Raw genomic sequence first — 18289 nt, forward strand, 5'->3', positions numbered from 1 at the left:
AAAAAACCCAACCAATACAGAACATATTAGTATTACAAGGGGCCCATCGGAATGTGAGAGACAGGATATTAAGCCGATACACCATCGAGATCATCATATTCATAAAAGTTTCAATTAAATTTAATTTCAAATATAAAAAAAGACTAGAAATAAAATCACTCAGAATAAGAAGTTCTCCTTTTGAAATCCGTTTAAAGGTTATAAACAAGTGATTATATAAACGCCAGATGTAAATACGTCGCACGTTACACAGAATCTTCTTCGCTATTATTTTCATGATAAACAATTGCGGACAGTCGCTAAGCAATAAGATAATAAGTTTTACAATATACAACTCGCCACGCTAGTTAAAAGTTAGATATTTTGCTTTAATAATAACAAATAAGTATACACAACTTTATTGATAGACTCTAAATGAATAAATATAAACCGATGAGAAATAAAGATAAGAGTAAATTTCTAGTTCGAGGTTTGTATAATACACGGAACATCCTGCATACTTCAACTTCTGAAGTTACCGACGACTAGAAATGTATCAACCATATATTTATATATAAAATCACTTTTGGTTATTTACAAAAACTCGTGTAACTCGGAGATAATTAAACCTTTTGACAAACAGACGCTTGGTAAATGTTATAGACAGTCTTACCAAACTAGAAAAAAATTACCTGGCTCCCTGACGCCCGGGAGTTTTAAATAACAATTTCACCTTATTTTTTGACCACAGTAGTATAATATTAAATTGTGTTCCACAAAACAAAGCCGACTTTAATAGTAGCAAAACCCAGTTGTTTTGATTCAAGTTAACCGATTTAGATAAAATTTCTATGGGACTAATCTTTAAGTATATGCTTTCAGATAAAAAAAAATCCAAATCGGCTCATAACTGACACAACTTTAAGGTAACAAATATAAAAATAAATTCTCGTGTGGTTCCGGCATAAAATAGATTACCCTTTCCTTTCTCGGGTGTGAGGGAACTAAAAGAAGCCGAGGGATGGACAGCAGCGCCTCTCTTAAAACATCTCTAAAGCCTAACTGCGATTGCGAATCAGCCTGCCAAGCATGACAACTACTAGCAAAACCCCCTAGGAGACATGTTCAGCAGTGAATTGAGAACTTCTTTCTATTTGAAATCGAATTAATATAAACGGTCAAGTGCGTGTTAAACTCACAAGCAGAGGATTCCGTACATAAATATTTATTTATATACTGAATTTATTGGACCGAATAATGAACTTTGTTTTTAGAAAATTATTGATAATTTCGCAAATTCTTAATTATTCCTATTGCAATATGTGTAAGCAGTGACGGATTCGGCCCTAAGGCCCAGGAGGCCCGGGCCTAGGGCGGCCAGATATTAGGGGCAGCCAGTCGTGACAAAAAAATCCAGTGATGATAATAAGAAATAACTCAAAGTATGTATAACAAAGAAACCTTGGAAAATATTACAAACTAGCAGATATTATAGTTAACTAAATTTCTGAATCGGTTTCGATAAAAGTTGGGAAAAAAGTAAATTTATTATGTACTCAATATAATGGGTGCTGAGAAAGGGGTGGCTGATACTTACTACATAGTCTGGGGCCTAGGGCGGCTAAGACTACAAATCCGCCACTGTGTGTAGTAGAGTGTACACACTACTAAATCTTTTTTAATTATCTAATCGATAGCATTATTACTGGCTGAGATATAGCGCCGTGGCATACGAATGATCAGAAAAAGACGGATCATAAAGGTTCCTTTGTATGTTTTGGTGCAATACCCTAGTAACTCGTACATAACTAGGGTTAATCTAAAATGACATACATCTATTAACATAAAATCTGAAAATAGAATGGACCTATAACCGATAACTACGCAAAATTAATTAAGCCCTGTGTCATAGTTACGTATTTCCTATTTTAATACATGAAACAATTACGTATTAATATAACATGGACACGAATCCACCATTCATTAGTCGATACGCCTCACTTGTACGCGGAAATTAATGACGCTGATATATCACCTGCGTAATATTTACTATTTTTTACTCTACATAAAATAATGAAAATATCAATCGCGATAAAATTAATATGAGAGATAACTCCTATTGATTGGAAAAACAACTTCACCAGTTCTGAACCGTTTTTGATAATTGTATTACAATTGAATTCCCTTAAAAAATTTATTTTTATTACAATTACCCTTATGTACCTATATGACTAGGAATATCAAACAAACTAACGGTATAATGAAAAATATTAATCGATATATGATAGGGAAACCCACAAGCGCTGCTAAGAACAGTGTGCCACACCTATATGTATTAAACCAGTGTTTTACCCGTGATTTCGTATTTATTTATTTATACTTTTGCACACATTAATATATGTCTACAGGGCAGACTTAATGTCTCATGGCATTCTCTACCAGTCAACCATTACACTAAACAGAGAGAGAGAGAGAGAGAGAAAGAGAGAGAGAGAGAGAGAAAGAAAGAGAGAGAGAGAGAAAAAGAGAGAGAGAGAGAGAGAGTTAATGTTGGTGCATTAATTTAACAAAACAATTTGTAAATTAAATATTTTACTTCAATACGACCATTTTTATCAAATATACAGCCATTTGAAACATCGTCGAAAATTTAAATTCTTTTTTTGATCCCTTAATTTTTTACACTAGTATATTTGGTGTGTCAAATTTCCTCAGTATCGTCTAAAAGGCTTGCTTCGGGTGTAATTTTAGTTGTGCCAGATAACGAAAGCAAATTAAAAGGGGAACACATTAAATTAAAATAAATAACCATTGTTTAAATTTTTGATTTCTCAGAGCACTTGTAACTTATATAAATTTTAGTCAAAGTACTCGTAGTATATTTTACTTTACTAAACACGCTTAAATACGTATTTTATTAATAATAAAACTAATAATACCATGTGATACTTTTTTTCGCTTTTGAATATTTTAGGTAATTGAGCCCAGGGATAAAAACATCGATCTATTTTATTCATTTGCCCTTCCCTACCGCGCACGTTTGTCGCCACTAGACTCTGTGGTACACGTGCATAACGCTTGCAATAAGGACAAATGTACAAAGATCGCATTATATCATCATCTATATTTTTATATATATTTGTGTGTATATATATATATATAATATATATATATATATATATATATATATATATATATATACATATATATATATATATATATATATATATATATATATATATATATTTATATATATTATATATATATATATATATATTATATATTATATATATATATATATATAATATATGTGTACAACAAAAACTGAGACCAAATAGACTTATTAGATATTACAACCCAATATTTATTGGGTAGTTGAACTAAAAGGTGAACCAATCCCATATGTTAATCAACTTAACGAAAATACCAAACAATAAATATTTGATACCTACTTAGCGTGTGTACAATAAGGCCACAAATATGCTCTTGACAAATAATAGTTTCAGTGGTTCGTGCTAAGATAGAAGCCAACATAAGGCAGAGAACTCAAAATTTAAGTTCATATTCAAATAATAGATAAAGCTAGCGTTAAAGTAAAATTTCAGTTACGTTTTATGTTTGGTTGGTTGCTATTCAAGTAATAGGATCAATATTTGTTATTTAAAAATACTTGAGGGGTATCATGGGTGAAACAGTATATTATGTCCATGGTACTGCTCATGTCTATAGGAGACGATTACCGCTTTCCATCAGGCGGGCCGTTTGTTTGCTATTATAAGTATCTATATATATAATCTAATATAAATATAATATAATATATATATATATATATATAAGCCAAGATTATAGAATGTTCAGAGTGAAAGGGCTTATATTATTATTATAAATATGGTAGGTACATAACTATATTTTCTTTAATTCAAAGTCGGACAAATTTAAGTTGTAATTAGGCGAGACACATTAGCCATATGGGTCCCGATAAGTGGACAAAGATCTCCAAGCGATAGGTGCCTACTAATGAACCACGTTGCAGAGGCCAGCCTAAGAAGCAATAGTGTTATGACATAAACAAATTTAAAAGGCACTGGTTTGAGATGGAGCAGTACAGGAAACTTTGGAAGAAAATAGGAAAGACCTTTGCCCAGCAGTGAAACTTTATGGATTAATAATAGAATAGACCAATTTAATCAATTTCATGCAAGTAGCTGTTTAAAATATTTCCCATATTAATTTTTATCCTTTAAATGAAATTAGCACAGATTTCTTTCTGAATTATATAATATAAAGAGAATATGGTTCCAAGATATTGCACATTTAGTACACTAATTGGTTATTTAGACAGCTATTGGGAAAACGGAGAGAGAATTTCAGGTATTTAAGGTTCAAGTCAAGATTTGAGTGTCTGTGTCATTACATGGGCACAATTAGGTAGTTGTTATATGGATCTGCATAACTATTCAATATAATACCCATGGCTACTCAAAAGCAGTTTTATATAAAAGTCAAGATTCAATTTGTTTTAGCTGTTACATGTAACTACTTCTATAGTTCAGTAAATTTGGATCTTATTTCTTTCATTAAAACACTCATACATAGCTGATGCAGATATAATAAAATAACATGAATTAACTATTGAGACAGCATTACAACAAACCACAAAAATAAATTTTAATTTGTCCATCCAGAGGACCTTTTCCCAATCTGCTATTGTCCAATTTTTATGTTCTCTTACTCAATCAAGTCTCTTCTTTTTGATTAATAAGTAATTTTGACACACTTGAGTGGCACGTCACAAGTCTTTTTTTAACTGTGGATACACTGATTAGTATATCACGATCTGCATGAAACTGTGCTGTTATTTGTGGTGCAGTTAATCATCTCTTTCATATGCTATTAATAACTATACTCAAATTTGTTTTAAAATTGTGGCTCTTGGTCTGTCTGAAGGTGTTTATTACAAATTGTTCCTTAAAACTTCATAACAATGTAATCAACAGTTTGCCTTAATATCTTCTGTAGTCTTAAAAACTCACAATTTTTTTTACCACATTTATAAAAACCAATTATTATGGCCCTCATCTCTTGGGAATATTCCTTAGTTTTACCCATTTTCTTCAAAAAAATAAAAAAATAAGTTGATTGTAGTTTTTATCATTATGAATTTTTAATAATATTGATCCATTACTTTTTTAATTTTTGTAAACTCAACTTTCATTTGCAATAAGCAGCAAATAGTTCTTGGTCATTCTTCTCAGCTTTAATTACAATACAAACTGGGTGATAGGTTGATATAGTACATTACTGCAGCGGCCAGCAACTGAGGCATTGATGGACAAACATGTAAATGTGGGCCGAGGTGTAGCCGAGGCATACATACGTGAGTCCATCAATGCCTAGTTGTGGCCAAGGCTTGTATAGTACTTTTCTCAAACAATGTGCGGAAATCAAAAACACAATTTTACTTTTTAAGTTCAATGACGAATAACGAACAATAATAATTTTTCACACGCCATAATGTTCCTTTGTTTTTTTTTTCAATAAACAACTTTCTATTTGCAATCCAGTTCGAAATTTAAAAAAAAATGTTTTATTAGTTACCCCTTGGTAGCCATGTTTTGAAGAGGTGATTCCATTTGTAAATTACAGGACAGATATAAGTTTACATATTAATTTATCTGGCCGCAAAACACGACAGATATGGATTTTCATACAACTTTTGCCGGCCGCTGCCCACATGTATCTGGCCCGTACGGCAATTTTGATTTATCTCGAAGAAGATTATCAAAATAATGCTCACATTTCCAAGCAAGTTTAAGAAAAAAAAATTACTATACAAAAATGTTTATTTTTGTAATTATTTATTATTATTTGAATTTTTATTATAAGAGTTTAAATTTTCGTATTATACATCCAGTCCTCATAAATTATCAGCACAAATATTTAATATAAGAATACATACCTTAACCTAAATTTATTCTTCAAGCTATAGGTAATCGTCAGTAGTCTTCTCTCGATAATTGCGATGTCCTTTAATTACTTTAATTTACACTTACAAATACACAAACACTACTAAAACCACTATATATTATATGTACTATTTCAATATTAAACTCTCCAAGAGGTAATACATTGATGAACAAAAATTCAGTTCTATATTTGTAACAAAACAATCACCGGTTCTGTAATGGTCATTCAAAAGTTCACATTCACTCTCAATATAGTGATGTATAGTGATGTGCTCGTAAAGGGATAAAGAAATAAAAATATCGATTGAAATGACTACATTTATCTATAAGTTATTTCAGTCGATATTTTTATTTCATTATCCCTTTTTTCATAGAGCTTATTATTCTCAATCTTCTACATTAATTAACACGTAACTACGTAGATCTTATAAAAAATATAATTTTACATACTGATCCTCAAGGAAACAGATGTAAATAATAAAGATATTAAATAAAAACCTACAACATACATAATAATTACAAGTATAACGAGAGTATATTACTGTAAAATTAGGAAAATTTACATTAATGAATTTAAAAAAGTAACAAAAATATTATTGAAATGAAATAGAAACCTATTAACATTTCTTTATACTACGAAAATAGCAATAAACATACAACCGGTTTGATGGTAAACGGTCATTATAGCTCATGAACGCCTGTAATACTAGGGGCATTACGTACGCATTGCCGACCCTGAAAAAACTGTAAAAAAACTTCGGTAAAGAGCTTATCCACAACCTGAGCTTTCGGGAGGGGGGAGGATTGTTAATAATGGAGACTAAGGGCCCCATTACTAGCAATACACCCAACCAGGTCAACCTTCACGTGGTCCCCCTGGAAAACATCGTGCTGAATTTCAAGTGTATGTCATCACGATGGGCTAACTGATCTGTCTTTTCATCCTCACCTATCGTCACTCACTGGTGCCCCGTCAGTGTATACCGATAGTGCAGGCGAGATTACTATTCCATCATTACCTATTTAAAAAAAATGCCTTAACTTTCGCGAAAGAATTATTTCACTACTGATCTTTCGATTTGTTTATTTATTTAAACTCAGATCTAAAAATATTTTGAAAATATAATATTTAAGATAAATCGTATATAATATTTAATAAAAAAAACTAATTTTAATTAGTTTTTTTCAATTTTAATTGATGCATCAGCATAACATTGCATATGAAATTAATGTCGATATTAATATTTATTTAACGGCTACAACACTATAATTCACGCTCAAAAACACGTGAGCGTAGAGGCAAACGAGACAGAGTATCAATTAACGCTTACGAGCTAACGATAGAGAAAGACAACAATATAACAATATTTTCCAGCCAATTCTGATGGCCAGTAGACCATATTTTTTAACTAAGACATTTTATTGAATTATATTAGGACTTAAGATTATTAAACTTCTAAAAGGTCTGCAAAATATCTATTAAATGGCTCGAGTCAACTACATTGCTTATAGGACGAAGATGAAACTGTTTTATGTTTTGTCTTACAATTTTAATAGATATATTCTAATTGCTTGATCATGTACTGAGGGTATGAGAGCCTTTTAAATTATAAATCTTTATGTTTGAAATATTGCATTGAACATATTTGTCAATAGCCATTATCAAATGATTTATTATCCAAGCATATTTCAATTATGTGTAATACTAGGTTTGTATTCTCTTGCTATCACAAGGATAATTTAATTAGACACAAAAAATGTTTAAGATTGGACAATTTACGTGAACCTGCAAGTTTTATCTTAGCTTAGTATTATCTTAGCAAGAGACATTGTGGGATCGATTCTGAAACGCCATTTCTCTAAACCTATCTCTCAACCTATTATACCATATTTCTATACTTAAGTTTGGAAGTTTAAAAAAGTTACTTTTTTATGAACAATCATTAACGAAATTTACAATAATTTTTACTTAAATCTATTAGAAATTTAATTCATATTGATCCTTAAAATAAAGGTTTCGCTGTGATATCAAATTGAAAATTTTAATTTTATAAACTTATATGGAGAAATGGTGTCTCATAATTGGCTCCGATATAATTAGGTATTACAAAATTAAACTAACCGCAGATATTTGTAGTCTTAACTACTACTTGTCAAAGCATTAAAAAACACTTTCTAAATTTATTTCTATAGGTTTTGTGGTAATCAAATTAACAAAGTTCACCAATTATCTTAACAGCAAGCAACATCTTAACACGAAAAAAAGGGTTACTTAACAGTAACCTTTTTTTTTCGTGGGGAAATGCATCATGCAAACCCAAACGCCCCGAAGGAAGCGTATGGGTACTGCCGGACTCCTACCGAATAAACCCACCACGGTATCCCTTGCCGCGCCATAATGTTGGGGACCCAGGTTCCAAGTAGGTAACAACCTAGTAACCTAGACTAGTAACCTAACCTAGTAATCTCGACTTCGTTTCTAGAAAATCTCTGTATGTCGTCCGATCTTATACCATCTGATGCCATACTATGCATGTCGAAAATAAGTTGCGTAATTTTGAACAACCATCATGGAATAAACAATGCGTCAGTGGGTAACAATGTTCCTAAGCGGTGTTCCTGTACTGAAGCAAGCTGGGGTTCAATGTACTGTTTTCCAGAACAAGTACCTAAACAGTTTTTTTTTTTGTTATTTTAATTTGTCTTATGCTAAGAACAAGGAATTACATAGAAGAAGACGAAAGATACATCACCAGTTGCTATTTTCCTTAATTCATAGTAGGTTAGTGTATAGAAAATGTGTATGTAAAATTTTTGTTCATTTACATTACTAGATTATATATTCGACACAGTTTATGTTGAAAGTATGGAAGTAGGTTGTATCCGACTCTGGTAGGGTTATACTGCCATATAATATTTTAGTACTCTTATTAAAATAGTGGTCATTTTTATTAATTCTGGTATCAGATCGATATTTGAAGTCTATACGGATCCTCAGATATCGAATTTAAAAGCAATTGATTGAATAATAAATATGTCAGCGAATTTCATTAATTCTCATACCTGTTCCATGTTTGAAGTATATAGGGGTCCTCTGGTGTCAATTTCGAAAGCAATCGCTTAAATAACAAAAATCGTTCCGATAAAGCATATGTAGTTGAATTTAAAACCTCTTTATTTTTGATGTCACTTGAAAACGGTGGCTGTTTATTAATAATTTAAGTAATTGCCCCATACCATTGTAATTTAATATTTATTAAGGTATGTAGACGGAGTACATACCTTGACGAATATTATATTTATATTATATAAGTAAATAGCATATATACTCGTATACAAATATTAATTAATAAAAAAATGTATATATAAAAAATTAAATCGAATTCAGAAAACGATGAACCAAAACTTTTAAGTTAAAGAACAAAATCTGTTTTATTGTCAATTGATATATTAAATTATTGTTTATTCATTTACATAATTGTTCTTTAGTAATTTTAGCCGTATATGTCATAATTATTATTTTCGATCTCTTTAAGCTTGGCACCGACTTCAAACAAATTTTGACCTTTAATTAAAAAGTTTAATATTAGTTTATTTTTCGCCTTTTGGTTTTTGTTACACTTTTTTTAAGTCAGTTTAATTATTTAAAAAAACTGTTTATTTTCCCCTTTTTAGTGCAAATAATAAGTATAAGCAGTACCTAAGTAAAAAAATATTTCACATAAGACATTCAAACTAATTTAGAATTATAGGTTTAAAAATTATTTACTTTACTAAAAAATTATTTTTTTAATCCTGTTTATCTTTAATGATACTGCTCCAAGACGCAATGACTCTAATAACTTGAAAGAGACTAAGAAACGATCTATTCGTGCTTATAATATTCAAGAAATTATCCCCTAAGTTTTACCTATTAAGGAGTTAAACCTTAAATCATCAGCTCATCTGAATAACTTAAGGGAGAATAGCAACTAACGGACTTTACGTGTCTACGATATTAAAGGATAACTTTATCTCACAACTACGTAATGAGTAGTTGTGCCTCCTATCAATAGCACAACAACAAGAGAGATAATGATTACTAGACGCAAATATCTGAATAAATGTGAAACATCATATATGTGCTCATAAAACTTTAGAGTTGCCTTCGATTTCTCTGAGATCCTATTATCAGTTTCTGACTTGGTAACAATTGGACCACATCGGGAATATACTCTTTCATTTCATTATTTCACTTGTCATAAGATATTTGTTTCAAAGAATTTTTAAAATTGGTCCTCAATTGATGGAGAAATCGGTGGACAAACATAAAAACAAGTATAGATGAACATAGAATATTCTCCTTTTTTGAAATAATAAAAAATAATTCAATTCATATTTAAAAATTTATTATTTTAGGAATTTTAATTCAATTATGAGGATTTTTTTTAATACTAGCAACACTAAAAATTCGTGCTAATTTGTGCGAATTTTTTAAAAGAAATATGTATATTTGCATTTATGCATAAAATTTAAAATATTTGTTTGTGATAAGTGACTCCTTTATTAATTCTAATTTTATTCTTATAATTTTTGCACTTTTTTGATGTGCAAAGACTCATTACTTTTGTTAAATAATTAAATATAGATAAATCAAGATACCTTGTGTAGGTACTATAGTACATAAAGCACTAATATAAAAATAGTTAAGTAATTTGATAATTAGTTAATAAAATATTAACCTCTTTTTATGACTCGATCTAAGAACAAGAAATAATTATATTCCTAAATCTTTGGCCTCGATGTTCTATCTACATGATTAAGCTATATCTGTATCTAAAATAAAAAATTCAGTTTAATATCATAACGAAATTTTATTTTACGAACTGATATGAACTAAGCAAAATTAAGTAATATTGATAAGTAATATTAATATATTAAGTAATATAATATCATACATAAAATAGTAGTTAGAGAAATGGTTCTATTGGGGTCGATTCTGAGATGCTATTTCTCTAAATACATGTCTTAAGATAAGAAATTATTTAAATTTTTTATAATAGTTTTGTGAACTTACTATTTTATGGACTATCATAAGCTGAATTTATAAAAGTATTAACTTAAATCTATTAGAAATTTGTTTTGTATTGGTCTTTAGAATAAAAATCTAGCTATAATTTGAAATTGATATTTAAATTATGTACAAATTTAAAAAAAATATTATCCTAGAATTGAATTAATTATTTATGAATGTAGTACAAATAAAAATTTACAATTTATTGAATAAATATGCTAAATGATGAATAATAATAATTATTTCATGTCAACTTTTAAATTTTCGAGATGTTGTTCTCTGTTTTTTTTTTTTAATTCAGTTTGGCAAATTTCTGATATTGTGATGGCAATATTATAACTATCTAAAAAAATATAAGTACTTTATGACGTATACGTCAGACTAGGCTGTATGGCTTTCATTTCCTGTGCTCACCCTCGAAAAGTATAAAAATAAAAAAAATAAAATCAAAATATGAAATACATGGACGCACATTGCCTTGTTGCACTTGTATTCTGCTTGCATTGCATTTATTCGTCTTCAGTCGTCACGTTGTACAAGTTTCGTGAAAATTTTTATCCCAATCTCTCAGTCTTATTTTATATTCACTCTCATTAAAATGAATAAAATGTATAGGCGCGATAAAAAGGAAGATGAAGATCCTGGAAGTTATTTACAAAATCTGGATAAGACTGTTCTCCAACAAGAGGCACGATATTTTAGCTCTACGCCTGTTAACCCTAGAAAATGTGTGCTTATTTTAACCAAAATAATATATTTGATTAACCAAGGAGAGAAATTAACTACTCAGGAGGCGACCAATATTTTTTTCGCAACAACAAAATTATTTCAGTGCAACAATATAGAATTGCGTCGGCTTGTTTATTTGTGCATTAAGGAATTGAGTTCTATGGCACAAGACGTAATTATAGTTACATCTTCTCTTACAAAAGATATGACTGGAAAAGAAGATATGTTTAGAGCTGCTGCGATTCGTGCCCTTTGCACTATAACTGATAGCACCATGTTACAAGCAATTGATCGTTACATGAAACAAGCAATTGTCGATAAAAATCCTGCAGTTAGTTCAGCCGCATTGGTCTCAGCACTTCATCTGTCATCGACAGTTCCAGATTTGGTGCGTCGATGGGTAAATGAAGCTCAGGTAATATACCTTCTAATTTATGAAAAAAATTAAGCAATACATGGTAATCTGTAGTGGTTAGTTAATGGTAGACATGATGATGATATGAATGCGGCTCTTAGATTTAATTACTTGCATTCATCCTAATTTATTAAAAATCATAATTATAAGTCCTTGTCAGTGTATTAAATCTTATATAATTATAATATATATATATATATATATATATATATAATATATATATATATATATATATATATATATATATATATATATATATATATATAAATGTAAATTATGAATATGGTATTTTATGATTGACTCAATATAGGAAGAAAGTTACAAAGTAAATTCCATTTTAGATTTTTTACATAAATAAATAGTTGAGTTCTCTATTATTTCTTTAGTGTCCAAGGAATATTATATTTTTAAGCCATTGGTTTTAAAGTGCTTTGTTTTACAATACCTCACTTTGGTAATGGTATTGTTTTTGTCAGAGAAATGGGCAGTGTGCACAGTTAAGTTTCAACCATGTAACTTACTGAACATTACTATACTGATATTTATTAACACTTTAAAATTGTACAAAGTAATTTAAATTATTATAGTAGTTTCTCACATATTATATCAAATTTGATAAATGTATGAATTATATATTGTATTAAGAAAACTTTTTTTACAGGAAGCAATAATGTCTGATAATGCAATGGTTTCCTACCATGCATTGGCTGTGGTTGCCTGCGCACGCCAGAATGACCGTTTATCAACAGTGAAACTGGTAACAAAACTATCTCGGGTGCCACTTCGCTCACCTTATGCTCTTTGTTTACTTGTCCGTTATGCTGCCAAGTTAGCTGATGAAGATTCATCTGAAGCATCCGAGGTTTATATTGATTTTATTGAATCCTGTTTGCGCCTTAAATCAGAAATTGTAGTATATGAAGCAGCTTATGCACTTGTCAATATGAGGAAATCAACTAAAGGTCTTACTCAGGCTGTATCGGTGCTTCAAATATTCTGTGGTTCCTCAAAGGCAACTTTACGTTTAGCTGGTGTACGTACTTTGGCGAAATTAACTACTAAACAGCCTAATCTTGTATCTAACTGTGCTACAGATTTGGAAAATTTAATATCGGATCCCAATCGATCTGTTGCCACTTTAGCTGTTACAACTCTTCTAGCAACTGGCGCTGAAAATTCTGTTGATCGTCTTATGAAGCAAATATCCGGTTTCATGTCAGAAATATCAGATGAATTTAAAATTGTTGTTGTTAATGCAATTAGACGCCTTTGTTCAAAATACCCTCGAAAACATCAATCTTTAGCATCATTTTTAGCTGGTATGCTTCGAGAGGAAGGTGGATTGGAGTATAAATCAGCTATTGCGGATGTCTTAATTGCTTTAGTTGAAGATAACCCTGAAGCAAAGGAAACTAGTTTGGCACATCTTTGTGAATTCATAGAGGATTGTGAGCATACTTCTTTGGCTGTGCGAATCCTACATGTCTTAGGTTGTCAAGGACCAAAAACAAGTCAACCTTCCAGATATATCAGATATATTTATAATCGGGTTATTTTGGAGTCAAGTCCTGTACGTGCTGCTGCTGTTACTGCCGTGGCAAGGTTTGGTGCAATGTGTGAAGAATTGCTTCCAAATATCAGGGTACTATTAAGCCGTTGCCACCTAGATGATGATGACGAAGTTCGAGATCGTGCAATTTATTATAGTACGATATTAGATTCCGAAGATCGATCATTAATAAATGACTATATTATAAATATATCTATTCCAAATCCAGTACTATTAGAACAAGCTCTTAGAGATTATCTTTTAACAGCGGATGAGAATACGGAACCTTTTAATATCGCAGTTGTTCCAGTTACACAGCATGTACAGGAGATACAGGATTCTCCAATTGAAACCGAAACACATAATGCGGTCATAATATCACTTGAGGAACAATATGCAGAACAATTAAAAGCAGTTCCTGGTATCGAGAAAATTGGACCTATCTTTAAAACTTGTGAGGCAGTTGATTTAACTGAACCGGAAACTGAATATCGTATTCGATGTGTAAAACATATATTTGCTCGGCATCTAATATTGCAATTCGAGTGCCTTAATACTCTAAATGATCAATTGCTTGAAAAAGTTCGTGTTTGTTTAACGTCAATTCCTGGTTACAAGATATTGGGTGAAGTTCCGTGCGAGCAACTAATGTATGATAAACAAGGAAATGTTTTCTGCCTATTAGAATTTCCAGAAAGTCCTATAGATACATTAGGTACATTTGGAGCAGTTTTGGAGTTCACAGTTCGTGATTGTGATCCAACAACTGGCCTTCCCGACACTGGTGAAGGTTATGCCGATACATATCCATTGGAAGATATTGAAATTAGTTGTGCCGAGCAACTTAGGACTACTGCTACAACTGATGATTGGGAGGCTTTATGGGACAAGGCTTCGACTGCAGCCGAAGCCAGTGACACCTTTGGCTTGGCACATACAGATGTGGGTAAAGCTGCAATTGCTGTTTGCGAATATTTAGGTCTTCCTAAATCAGCCATAGGGGGAGATACTGTTAAAGATATTCGCGGAGCGGGCATATGGCGTGATGGTAACCCTGTGTTGATTAAGGCACGTTTGGTCGCTGCTCAAGGCACTGTTACTATGCAACTTGTGTCTCGTTCTGCTCGTGAAGATGTCGCAACGCTTCTTTTAACTGCCATTGGTTAATTAGCATGCCAATTAAATTTTCGTCTATTTTCATATTATCTCCGTCGTGCCTTTAAATTGTTAGTATAAGAAATTAGTAGATTAGTATAGAAAAATAAAAGAAATGCCGACAATAAAGCGATTTACTGCCGAGTAATATTCGAGGAACGAGGCATAATTAAATATCAAAGAAAATGGATGAAATAATTTATAGGCATTTGTTATGCATTACGAGTACATATTGTTATTGTTATGAATTAATTTTGTACCTCCCATTAGATATAAAAATATCACTCAATGACAACAGAATAATAAGCATGCGGGAATATAAAGTGAAAATAATGTGTAGGTACTGATTATATGTACAGTATATATACAGTCTAATAAGACAAATATTACAGTATATAAATTCAGTGTTGTACAAAATTCATATAGGTATCTGTATTATACAGTTATTTTAAATAAGTAAGTACCTATAGAGAAAAGAAATATCTACCTGTTTATCTTAAGAGTATATAAAATCTGTAACTATTTATAAAACTTTATGTATACACACATATTTATATCAAATAAAGTTTTTAGTATTACTAAACTATTATTTATTTGCGAATTGTAGTTTATAATTTTGTCTTTTGAGACATCTAAAAAAGTCATAAATTACTACATTCCAAACGATCGGCTTACTCCTAGAGCTTAACCGGTACTTGATAGTTTAATTGAATGGATGATAATGGAATGGGAACCCCGCATGTGTTAACGCGGTATACTTTGGCAAGGCACCAATGAATGATAATATGTGAGAAAAGGCAGAACAGTTAGCCCATCATGTTAAATTCACTGGGAATAAAGTGAGTGATTTCTAGGAGTAATCACGAAGAGTTCGATCTGACGGAGTGTATTGCTAGCAATGTGGCTAGTAATCCTTATTATCAACAATCCATTCTGTTCCTACTTCTGATAGTCATCATCATCATTTCAGCCATTATTCGTCCACTGCCGGACATAAACCTCACCCACAGACTGCCGTAAAAACGGTCCTGAGCCATCTGCATTCATTGACTCCCTGTAATGCGTTTTAGGTCGTCACTCCATCTAGTAAGAGGTAGGTCGTACACTACGTTTGCCCGCACTTCTGATAGTACTAAGGTTTATTTTATTATTTTTTTAGTTAGTGGAAAAAAATAAAATATGTAAATACCTCGAATTTTTTACTAATCCTACGCCTCATATAATTTTATATATAATAGGATTAGTAAAAAATTCGAGATTTCTCTGCTCGCTTCAAAAATTGTGCTTCTGTCATAGAATTGAAAATGCAATTTAAATAAGTTTTTTTTTATACAACTTAGAATGGCAAACAACCTGACGGTCCACCTGATGGAAAGTGGTAACCGTCGCCTATGGACATAACAGAGTATACTGTTTCTCCCATGATACCCCCCATGCGTTGCCATTCCTGCGGACTCAGATGTTATTCCTCTGTACCCAGTAAATTCACGCCATATCCCACCTTTCGAACCGAAACACAGCCATGCAAACACAACCGCTTTACGGTTGAAACACGAATGGGACAGAGGTAACCAAGCAATTTACTTTTGTACAAAGTCTCCCTCTGGGTGCTAGTTATGTATTCCTAGGGTGCTGTTATGTAATTTTATTTTCTATGTAACCATTCGTAATCTCTAAAAGATCTACTGAACTCATTAGGCTATCTTTTTAATGATTGTAATGATACGATTAAGATATTTAGGAAAATAAAACTGGAAATTGGATAGGATAACGTTTGTCGAGATAGCTAGTTAATGATAGGCGTTAATCTGGCTATTTTATTGAATTTATCATCCCTTTAAAAAAATTGAGGATTGAATGCAACACTGCATTCGCTATTAGTGTACGGTGGAGGGGCAGTACCAAACTATGACTGCCGTGACTACTTTCGCAGAATAGATGTTTTACTCCTTTTAGCAATGCCTTTAACGACAATTGTAGGGTCTAACATATAGGAGTGGGGGAAATGGCTTATTAGTGATGGGTTATAATTTGCTAACAATATACCCTATTAGGTCGACCTCTACGCGGTGCCCCCTGAATATCATCGTGGTTAATTCTTCACGATAGGCCGACTGATCTGCCTTCATAGTCACCTATAATCTATCACTGGTGCCCCGCTAGCGTATACCGATAGCGTAAACGAAGTTACCATTCCATTTTATACATAAAAAAAAACACAGTTGTATAACTATAGAGTTGTTTTGAAAAGCTTTCAGAACAGATCTCAGCAGGACTTGTATCTGTTGAAGCTGAGGCTACGGTCTGGTCCTCTGTTTTCCTTCTTGATAATATTAGAAAAGAATTGTATTAAATTAAAAGCAGTAAGTAATTTTCGTATTTTATTTGTTTACCGATCTACAAGTACATTTGTACACGGGTAATTTGAAACATTTTTGGCGAATTTTTTGCCCTAACACTCATTATACATCTGAATTAATTAATTCAAGTAACCTATCACTTCTAAACGCTTATAAACAAAAAAATATTAGAAAAATTTATATAATCTGGTATACCATACCTTGAATATTATGTAAATACCTAGTAGATAGGTATGCTATGGTACGTATAGTAACTATAAAAACGATAATAAATTAAAAAATAAGAGAAATACGTACCTTATGTATAATATATATACTTAATAATTTTCAAACGAAAATTATATTATTTTTTACAATATATAAATTTAAATAATATGTTTTTTTTTTGTTTCATTTCATTGAAATGCAATCAAACAAACAGTAATAATAATATATTACTTTTAAGTAGGTACATATAGTAGTACTTATAATAGGTACTTATATAACAAGAAATATTTTTATAAGAATAGGTAAGTAAGGGCTAACGGGCATATTTGATGAAAATATTGCAGAAATGCATTTATTGTAATTCAATATAGGTATATTGTAATCAAATAATATTTCTGCTTATCATCGCTTACCTATGATTCATCTGTGGGAATAATTACTTTATAGATGTCCATGAGTTCTAATGAAATATCGATGTAGTAAAATACTTTTAGAATAACCTAGTGATTGTTTGTAACATTTTATATACGTAATGGTCGTTGAACAATCTTTTACACTTTATCAATATTATATACGTATGTTAACTAAATTTATAGTCCACAAAATGATAACTTAGTATATAATAAAATGGATAGGGATCTATTACGAAAGTGTAGAATATATTGGTTGAATATTCATTTGACCAAAACCGTTTTAAGTGAAAACTTTAATTTGATTTACAAAATTGTTATAAAATACCAAATTGTGGATTATAAATAGTTTTCGCGTAAAGGTATAGTTAACTATGTCTCACATTATATTTTTATAAATAAAGAATTAACATTTTGTTACACTAAAAACCGACCTCATTTTGGTAAACCCAGTTATTTTGAATTA

The 18289-nt window shown here is 31.0% G+C and overlaps 2 protein-coding genes across 4 annotated transcripts in view; one reads left to right on the forward strand and one right to left on the reverse strand.

Annotated features, from left to right (window-relative positions):
- The window catches only part of LOC113516630 (period circadian protein), a 45138-nt gene extending 38930 nt beyond the window's left edge, over window positions 1–6208 (reverse strand). For all 3 annotated transcript variants that reach the window (XM_031911637.2, XM_026901076.3, XM_031911636.2), the window contains exon 1: window positions 5939–6208. The gene's annotated coding sequence lies outside the window, so the exon portion shown is untranslated. The remainder of the gene's footprint in view (window positions 1–5938) is intronic.
- A 5163-nt stretch (window positions 6209–11371) lies between these two features.
- On the forward strand, window positions 11372–15429 carry LOC113519733 (coatomer subunit gamma-2-like). Its single transcript, XM_026904918.3, has 2 exons — window positions 11372–12142; window positions 12804–15429. The coding sequence occupies exons 1-2, from the start codon at window positions 11597–11599 to the stop codon at window positions 14856–14858; spliced, it is 2601 nt and encodes an 866-aa protein (XP_026760719.1). The 5' UTR covers window positions 11372–11596; the 3' UTR covers window positions 14859–15429.
- Window positions 15430–18289: the final 2860 nt, after the last annotated feature.

Source organism: Galleria mellonella, unplaced genomic scaffold, assembly GCF_026898425.1.
Source record: "Galleria mellonella isolate WM207_F2 unplaced genomic scaffold, CSIRO_AGI_GalMel_v1 utg33, whole genome shotgun sequence".
NCBI lineage: Eukaryota > Metazoa > Arthropoda > Insecta > Lepidoptera > Pyralidae > Galleria > Galleria mellonella.

Coding starts and splice junctions, on each gene's coding strand:
- LOC113519733 (XM_026904918.3), top strand. CDS start 11,597: ATGAATAAAATGTATAGGCGCGATAAAAAGGAAGATGAAGATCCTGGA. Junction 12,143..12,803: donor GATGGGTAAATGAAGCTCAG/GTAATATACCTT, acceptor CTTTTTTTACAG/GAAGCAATAATGTCTGATAA.